At 36.6% G+C, this 9,677-nt stretch overlaps 2 protein-coding genes across 2 annotated transcripts; one reads left to right on the forward strand and one right to left on the reverse strand.

Moving 5' to 3' along the window:
• Nucleotides 1-2,137: 2,137 nt before the first annotated feature.
• Nucleotides 2,138-5,485, forward strand: LOC110877413 (leucine-rich repeat receptor-like protein kinase TDR). The gene is made up of 2 exons (XM_022125550.2): nt 2,138-4,629; nt 4,938-5,485. The coding sequence occupies exons 1-2, from the start codon at nt 2,235-2,237 to the stop codon at nt 5,255-5,257; spliced, it is 2,715 nt and encodes a 904-aa protein (XP_021981242.1). The 5' UTR covers nt 2,138-2,234; the 3' UTR covers nt 5,258-5,485.
• A 1,302-nt stretch (nt 5,486-6,787) lies between these two features.
• On the reverse strand, nt 6,788-9,326 carry LOC110877414 (60S ribosomal protein L39-2). The gene is made up of 3 exons (XM_022125551.1): nt 9,237-9,326; nt 7,060-7,163; nt 6,788-6,975 (listed from the first exon to the last, which is right to left on the reverse strand). The coding sequence occupies exons 1-3, from the start codon at nt 9,237-9,239 to the stop codon at nt 6,927-6,929; spliced, it is 156 nt and encodes a 51-aa protein (XP_021981243.1). The 5' UTR covers nt 9,240-9,326; the 3' UTR covers nt 6,788-6,926.
• Nucleotides 9,327-9,677: the final 351 nt, after the last annotated feature.

Here is a 9,677-nt window from a genome sequence, read left to right on the forward strand (position 1 = left end):
AAATTCGAATTGTTAGGGATTTTGAGATATGGTTTCCTGTTTTAGTGCTGATCTAATTTTATCACAATATTTCGAAAATTATAATTGTATATCTTTTAACAGTTTTCGAATAAACTTAACAGATTAAATTGGATCAAACAGGGAAATAACACTCAAAAATCCAAATTATATTCCAAAACATAAAGGATTTCGAATTTTCCTAAGAACACATGATGAACCCTAAAAATAAAAGAATAATTCTGGAACCCGAAACCTGAAAATTAAGGATTCTAAAGCAGATTTCGGACATTAATATTAACCATATGATTTCGAGGTATATAAAATACATTCTTTTCCTTTCTTTTTCCCGAAACAGAGGACTCGGGACATGTAACTCGAAACTGGCCATGAGTTCAATTAGGTTTTAAAAGTTTCTGTTTTCCAGATTTCAATCCCAGAATTGATGGATACGAAAACAGTATTGATTAATCAACATATGCTCTGATACCACATGTTGATCAGTTCTGTTTAGACATAAAGGAAAACATGAAAACATACCTGATTGCAGCAGTACAGGCCAACAGAGAATCCAGATAGAGACACAGCTATTAAGTTTTGACATGATTGTCATCTTGGTCTGGTTCCTCCTTAGGGTGCAATCTAATGATGGTGATGATAAGAAACCGACAAGGGAATCGGTTATGGAGAGGGAGGCGAGATTGATGTTATGTGCTATTAGGGTTTGTGAAATTGTCTAACCCTTTAACCTCCACATTATTCTCCTTATATATGCACCCAGGAGGAAACCCTAATTAGTTAATAAGGGTAATTAGGCCCATCAACAATTACCAACTAATTATTTAATAGGATTGTTATATATTTTGATCCATATAATGTAAATGATTATAATGGCTACTAGATTAAATATAGAATAAATATATTTAATCTTACATTAATTAGATTGAGTAAAATAAAATAAAAGCTACTAAAATTGATTCTATGGGGGCATTTAGTCTAATGATATATTGGTGTGTTAAAATTTAAACAGTGTCCTCTTCTCTGGAGTTCGAGTACTGTTCTGAACCGTAAAGTAGATTTAGAAGCAAATTAGAAGGGTGTATGAGTTGTCTTTTAAAAAAGTGATTGTCGTTTAATGTCATTAAATATGTTTTTGACTAATTATTTAAGGAGTATGTATGTAGAACACATAGCCAACACTCTGGATTAGCAAAACCTAAAAACTATTATGTTTCGGAACCAGACTATCTTTGATCTATGTTGGTTCTCTATTTTTTCAGCCAAATATCTGTTCAAAACTAGTCCTTATTCCTTGTGTAATTTGGTTTGATCCGTTTCAAAATCAGAAGTAACTTTTTTTTATATTCACATGGCTCCTAAAAAGGTCACTATATTCTCGGTTTTTCACCTTTGTGACCACTTCAACTTTTATTCTTCCCGACTAGAATCACCAAAGGATTGATTTTTATTGATAAAAGATTCGTTGGAGAAGGTGGGTAATATCTCGCCGAAAATCAAAACATGGGTAACTTGATTTCCTAATGCATTTCCGTAATCAATTTTTCAAGCTCACGAATGTCTTCTCTAGAATATAAGCCAACTTTTTAAATTAATAATTTATTAATTTATCGATATAATAATATCTCACTAAATAAATAAAATATGTTGGTATCAATATTATTAATTTACAGAGGTTTTACTGTAACATCATTAATATTATTGTTAAGAGCAAAGAATACTTTAGACTGCACAACTTAGAGCATTCACATCCATTCCATCATATTTTCACTCTAAATTACACTAAAAAATACTATATTTTCTCTCTCATTTTCAATTAAATAATATTTTTTATACCTTTATCATTACATTTTCTCTCTCTCTTCCTCACTCACAACCACTTTCAAAATATATTAAAAAATTATAGGGGGTGACCAGTGTCCCCAAATATACAAATGAATAGTAACATTTTCTCTCTTCACTGCTCACAACCATTTTTTATACTATTTATATTATAAAAACTCTACACACGTAATTTCATGGAATGGATTATTATCCAATTTCCGGGTCCCATATGCATCCAAAAGCAATTCAAAACCCTGTATACTATGTCATTCCCTCCTTTCCTCAACATTCACTCCCAGTGCATTCATTAATCAACCATATATACTTACACCATAAATTCACCCTTTACTTTCTACATCATTTCATCACTCAACCTCTAAAGCCTGTGTGTCCCAATGGAAATTCCTCATCACCACCTCTTCATAATCACCTTCATCCTCATCTTCTCCATATCATCTGCAACTGACCCTTTATCACAAGCACTTTTAACCTTAAAATCAGAGTTCATCCTCCCACCAAACACTTTAACTGACTGGGTTATCTCTCAAGAAAATCAAAACCCATCTCCCAAAATCCATGCTTGTTCATGGACAGGCATTAAATGCAACCAAAACTCCACAAAAATCACATCTTTAGACCTTTCTTTGAAAAATATTAGTGGGATTTTATCTGGGCATCAATTCAATAACTTTCTTGATCTCATTTATCTCAACATAAGCCACAACTTGTTCTCAGGTGAACTCCCAATTGGGATCTTTAATCTCACAAGTTTAAAAACACTAGACATTAGTCGAAACAATTTCTCTAGTGTCTTCCCAATTGGGATATCAAATCTGAAAAATTTGGAAACTCTTGATGCTTTTAGCAACAGCTTTTCGGGTCCGCTTCCACCGGATGTTTCTGAAATTCCCTCGCTAAGAGTTGTCAACTTTGCGGGTAGTTATTTCGGTGGAAGCATTCCTAGCGCGTATGGATCATGCGAACGCCTCGAGTTTCTTCACCTTGCAGGCAACTTGTTAAGTGGGAATTTGCCAATTGAGTTTGGGAAACTTAAGAGTGTGACTCATATGGAGATTGGGTACAATTCTTATCAAGGTGGTATCCCATGGCAATTTGGTAATATGAGTGAGCTTCAGTATCTTGATATAGCTGGTGCTAATCTTTCTGGCTCAATTCCTAAGCAGTTTGGTGATTTAACTAATCTTGTTACACTTTTTCTGTTTAGGAACTCGCTTTCGGGTTTGATCCCGGATGAGTTGAGTAACATTTCGGCTCTCTCAAGCTTAGATCTTTCGGATAACATGCTTTCGGGTCCGATCCCAGACAGTTTTTCCAACTTGAAAAGTTTAAGGTTGTTAAGTTTAATGTATAATAACATGAATGGTTCTGTTCCTGAAGGGATCGCTAAGCTTCCGAATCTCGAATCTTTTCTAATATGGGATAACATGTTTAGTGGTACACTTCCACAAGAATTGGGTAAACATTCAAAACTCAAATGGGTTGATGTTTCAACCAATGATTTTGTGGGTGTGATTCCACCATATATTTGTTCACAAGGGGAGTTGAGTAGACTCATGTTGTTTTCGAATCATTTCTCGGGTGGGCTTTCTTCGATCTCCAATTGTTCTTCGCTTGTCCGAATTCGGTTAGAAGATAATTTGTTTTCGGGTGATATCGCTTTAAATTTCAAGGTTCTTAGTGATGTTTCGTATGTTGATTTATCGAATAATCGGTTCACGGGTGGGATTCCTTTTGATGTATATCATGCTTCAAAACTTGAGCATTTTAGCGTGTCGAATAATCCGAATCTCGGAGGGATCCTACCCGAAAAAACATGGGTGTTGCCCGTTCTTCGCAACTTTTCCGCCTCGTCTTGCAATATATCGGGTCGTATCCCCGAAAGCATTTCGTCTTGTGAGAATCTTGAAACCTTAAATTTAGCCGAAAATAATCTGTCGGGTGAAATACCGGTTAAGTTAGGAAGCCTGATGAAGTTGAAGTTTCTTAATCTCTCGTATAACGATCTTTCGGGTTCGATTCCGGTACAAAACATGTTGAAATCTATGGATAGTAGTTCGTTTGTTGGAAACCCGAACCTTTGTGGTGCACCACTTGCAAGACCATGTCATCACGGGAATGGAATATCCGAGGGAATGGAATTGGGAAGTAGAAGAAATCACAAGGTTGCTTGGGTAGTTGTACTATGCGCTGTAGTGGTTGTACTCTCGGGTTTCCTTTTCGGGATCGTTTACTACCGGAGACAAAATGTTAACCGCTATTGGAAGATGGTGTCATTTGGTGGGTTACCAGATGTCACAGCCTCTGATGTTTTAAAGAGTTTTAGATTTGTTGAACCGGTGGAAACATCGTATTCGTTGAATCCTGTTTGCAAAGCGGTCTTGCTGACTGGGATGACGGTAGTTGTGAGAAAGATCGAGTGGGGAACAAAAGGTTCAAACATTTTGTTGGATTTCATAAACCGCATGGGCAGTTTAAGGCATAAGAATTTGGTTCGGTTGTTGGGTTTTTGTTATAATAAGAATCTTGGTTATTTGTTGTTCGAGTATTTGCCTAATGGAAATCTTGATGAAAAGATTGGTGTCAAAAGAGATTGGGCTTCGAAATATAAGCTTGTGATTAACATCGCTAAAGGGTTGAGTTATCTTCACCGTGATTGTCATCCGGCTATTCCTCATGGAAATCTGAAGGCGAGTAACATAGCGGTTGATGAGAATATGGAGCCACGTTTGGCAGAATTTGCGTTCAAAACAATATCTGCAATGGAAACAGGTACAAGTTTAGTTGTTACCTTAAAAACCGGTTTAACAATGATATTCTACTTAAGAAGAATCAAACAAACATGCCAAACCACTTATTCTCAACCTTTTTTTTTCAAATACGGTTACACAAGCTATATTGTTTCAAACATAATATGATGTTTTGAATTTAGGTGTGCTCATTTATAAAAGATACACTTCTAGCAGCTCTTGACTTGTTTGACCCATCTGACCTGTTTCCTATATATGTAATCTTTTGGTACCCGTTTGACCTTTTAAAGGTAAAACCTGACCTTTTTTCGATTCATTCTTGTTTGGCAGGTGAATACAAGGGTGTCACGGAACATGACCTAAAGGATGATATATTTCACTTTGGGGAGGTCGTTTTGGAGATTTTAACAAACGGGAAGCGAAAAAATGGTGGGATAAGCGTACACAAAACACCAAAAGACGCTTTATTGAAGGAAGTTTATGATGTTAATGAGGTGGCTGGTTCTCCTTCATCTTCAAAGTCGGTCCAAGAACAGATTAAATTGGTTCTTGAAGTTGTTCTTGCTTGCACTACAAGCGAGCAATCGGATAGACCTTCAATGGAAGATGTTTTAAAGATTCTTTCACGATTGGATCCCGAGAAGAAATGAGAAGAATCATGTGATTTTGTTCGTGTTTAAGTGAAGTAGTATAGATTATGAAAATGTTGATATATGGTTTGTAAAATAGATTTCTTTTGCTTGTTTTAGAATCTTGTGTTGTGAATTGTGAAGCTAGATGCACTATTGAAGCTTCTAATGATGTAAAACATGAAACTAAAGCTTGTATATCTGTGTAGTTTTTGTTCTTGTGTAGCGTGAACGTTCTGCCTATCTAAACTAGCGTCTTTATAATACGAACATCTTGACCTCAAGCAACATATCAAGGAAAACTTGTTTAATTTACTCAAAGTTTATGTTTAACATCGTAATAATGGCGTTTATTAATCCTACTTGATGAAGAAATGTCATGCGCTTGGTTAAAAAGAGCTGCGTGACGATAGGATAGCTAGATTCGAGGTAAAAGATGAAGGCCCACACATGAGGCTTCCAATAAAGGATTCAAGTGCTTAAACATTTAAGTAGCTTAACAGGTTCGAGTTAAAACTGAGCGTATTAAAAATGTGACATTTTGATTTGGGCAAAAAGAGCCGTTAAGTAACGTAAAACTAAACTCGAAACTCAAAAACCATAATAACACATGTTTCAGCTAGATTAGTCTTGGAAGGGGGGACAATGTGACGCCACAAATGGAAAAGCAAATTGCGATCCCATTCTGATAACCCATTCGCCCATTCTGACCAGTGTAGTGTGAACTCGACAACATGTTTTTGACCATTAACAGACAACAAGGTCACCAAATTCAAGACAAGCAAGCCGACAATTTACAAGCAAGAACGACCAATACCAGAAAGAATCTGCTGATGCACCTTAGATACGCAGAGGCATGCCTCCAGTATAAAAAAACAAGTGGCACATGCCTCATGTAAATCTATTCCTTAAGCGCCATACAGCTCCCTATAGGTGTGTATAGTATAGGTACGCTTTTTACCACACCTATTGCATGATCTATGTTGTCAAAAGCGCGCCGGGCGCGCGCCTAGGCGCTCAGGCGCAGCGAGGCGAGGCTATAGCGCCTGGTGGTAGCTTAGGCGCAAATCTGAGCTTTTTTGTAAAAACGGTGCTCAGGCGAGCGCCCAGAACCAGGCACAGCGAGAGAAAAACGTGGGCTTAATTCTGTTAGACGCTCCTTTCTTTTTTTATGCTATTTTTAAAGTTTTTTTACAGCTGTAAACCATTGTTTCAACTGACTTTTCACAGCTGTAAACCATTGACTTGAAAAGTCAACCTTTTAACCATTGAATAAAGATGCGTCTCCTTATCCTTTTTAATCTAATCCGCCACCACCAGACCATACTCATCTTTTTTAAGAAATTAAAACACCAAAATTAAATGGCTTTTATAATAGTTTCTTTATTTTATATGTGGAATTGTGTTAATTTTCAAAGCATAATACATCTTTTAATTTTTTTCCTCTATAGGCGCCTTTCTTAAAAAACCCTCGCTTTTTTTGCGCCTGGAGCCGGCCTATGCGCCTCGCCTGCGCCTTGCGTCTTTGTTAACAGTTACAAAGGTGAGTACATCCAACCACCAAAAAAGCAATAAGTTCTTCACCAAAAACAATTTCAAATCATAGATCATTCATAATTAAGGTAAACTACACATAAATGGAAACCATGTAGCTGAGTGTTGAATTTAACAAACAGCAAATAAAAACACCTCAAAATCCAAGCTTCGTTCTGCGCCAGTGCCTGCGCTTGGCATTGTACCTGTATCCAATAAACCGCGTGTCAGGGAAAAGAAACACCTTTAAACAGTACACATGAATTCAAATATAGTTTTTGACTTTTGACCTGATTTTGTTATCGGTCCTCATTCGAATCCAGTTTGGAATGGGCCTGTTCTGCCTCATCTTCTTGGCAAGCTTCTTTTTGATCATGAATGTCTTGTGTGACGGCTGTATACAACAAACATGTGTAAGTTTTTAAATGTCAGCATTACATCAACTCCCCGCCATCTATGCATAAACAGATATAGCCTAAGCAGTTAATGCGGTAAAAACTCGGATATTGGTCAAGGACCGATATTTTGAGATATCGGTTATCGCGGTGGATTATCGGGAATTTTAATATCATGCTGAATTTATATATATAGCAATTTAACACTAACAGTTCAGTATACTCTCCTACCATTAACAAATTATCCCTTTGCAACTTGCAAAACGCTAACAATTGTAGCAAGTAGGAACTGATTAAGACTTAAAACGCTAATAGCAGCAATAAGAAGAAAGAAGAACGGTATAACTAAGAAGAAAGGTACTAATATCGGGAAAATTCGTGATATAACGGTCAAATATTGGTCAATATCGCCGATAATATCGATACACCGATATTTTACACCAATATCTCACCATGGGACCGATAACCGATACATCAAAAATATATCGGTGATATACCAGCGATATTAACTGGAAAGGATGTAGCAATTCTTGACACGAATCCACCAAGAAAATAATCAATTTTTTGTTTACCCAGACTAACACGTTTCATAAAAACAAACCCTGTATTCATGTTGACAGTCAGTTAAGGAGGCGGTGTTGAGTTGTACTACAACTTAAACAGCTTAACCAAACCGCCCGTTTAAAGTTGGAATTAAAAATATATGATTTACAAGCTCAATCAGTCAGCCTATTAACTAGAGTTGTCAGAAATTGCTTAAACCAACCATAGAAAAGCAAGCTGGCTGGCCAGTTTAAGACCTTTCATGGTCAACTTTCGCAGTTTAACAATTCAGTCTGGTTTAAAACTTGAAACCACCAGAATAATTGAATTGCCCGCTTAATTTTTATTATTTAATTATATGTATTATAACTATGAACCATCTTTTTCAATTTCAAATCATCAAAACAAACTAATAAATTAACAAAGGGTTAAAAAAAAAAAAAAAAAAAAAAAAAAACTGATACAGTCCGCCAAAACCCAAACCGGCCGGGTCTAGATTACCCACCCTACCAGTTTGGTCTACAGTACGTTTACAACCTGCCAACCCGACTAACTCATATACAACTTGATTACAATCCATTTGAACCCTTTAGGTAAAGGGACTCCCGTTACATGGTTTTAACTGTGCAGAGCCTGTTGGAAAGGTTAAGATTACCCACAAAAAAAGTGATTAAGATAACGGATGGTCGGGCAGCAAAGGGGATCCAACTAGAACTACTATTAATGGTAAAGATCATGTCCTGAAACCAGAAGTCAACTCTTACGCGTATGAATCCTAAGGCAAGAATTGTCTCGTCATAGTTATTAAAGCGAGCGCCTAGGCACAAATAAAGCCTGGGCCCAACAAATCGCCCTGGGTGCACCTCACGCCTTTAATAACAATGCGTCTCATCTAGGCATATCAACAAACCAAACAAATACGAACAGGGCATGCCCATGTTCGTTCACTTAACTTTAACCGAACAAATGATCAAACTCGAACAATTAACCAAGAGGGGTTGTATTGTTCAAACACAATTGAGTTAAAACTTGACTAAAAGTAAAAGCGAACATCAATCTGTTAGGAACTCAAAAATCAACAGACTTGAACTAAACTGTAACAGATAAACATAAACACATGCTGACAAACACAAATGAACAAGCTAAACATGAAATGAACAAAACGTGTTGTTCGAGCTCGGTTGTTTAGTAAATAGTTAACTAAATACATTAACTTCCCGCAGAACAGTTCATGAACGATTCGCTAATGACTAAACATTTGGTAAGTATACAAGGCTAGTCTCATCCTTACAAATTAACATCAACATTGCATCCAAAAAACGCTTAGCAAATAATCAGTTAAAGCCTAACGAAACAACCACAAGCTATGAAATCATAAAAAAACCATATTAACACAGTGAATTAGCTTCTTTAATTATTCTCGAATTGAATCAGCAATTGTATAATTCTCGAATTGTGTATGCAAATTTAAGAATTTAAGAGGAAGAATTAGGGTTTGAAATACGTAGAAAATGAGGGAGAAAGATTACCATGGTGGAGTCTTCTTTTTCTTTGGTGCTCAGACGGTAAAATCGTAAAACGACAACAGATTTGGTGTGATTTTATATAATTAGGGTTGGTTTTAATCGGATGGGCTAATAAGATTTAAACCCAATTTGCTTATAACTTAGTGGGCCTAATTCGATGATGCCTAAGCCCACTACAAGAAATCATGATTGTAAATCAAGGTATCCAAGTCCGAGTTTTCTCTGGGTAATCGCTCCAAGATAGGCTGTTAAGACGACTTTCTTCCACTCCGCCCGATTACTCGGAATCGCTGGGTAATCGCTCCAAGATAGGCTGTTAAGACGACTTTCTTCCACTCCGCCTGATTACTCGGAATCGATCAAACGCGGTCAATCTCGACCAGAATCAGATCTAGTAGGTCAACTTAGGCCAACCTTGTCTCTAAAAACAATAAAAATAATTTC

This window comes from Helianthus annuus, chromosome 9 (assembly GCF_002127325.2).
Source record: "Helianthus annuus cultivar XRQ/B chromosome 9, HanXRQr2.0-SUNRISE, whole genome shotgun sequence".
NCBI classification, from domain to species: domain Eukaryota; kingdom Viridiplantae; phylum Streptophyta; class Magnoliopsida; order Asterales; family Asteraceae; genus Helianthus; species Helianthus annuus.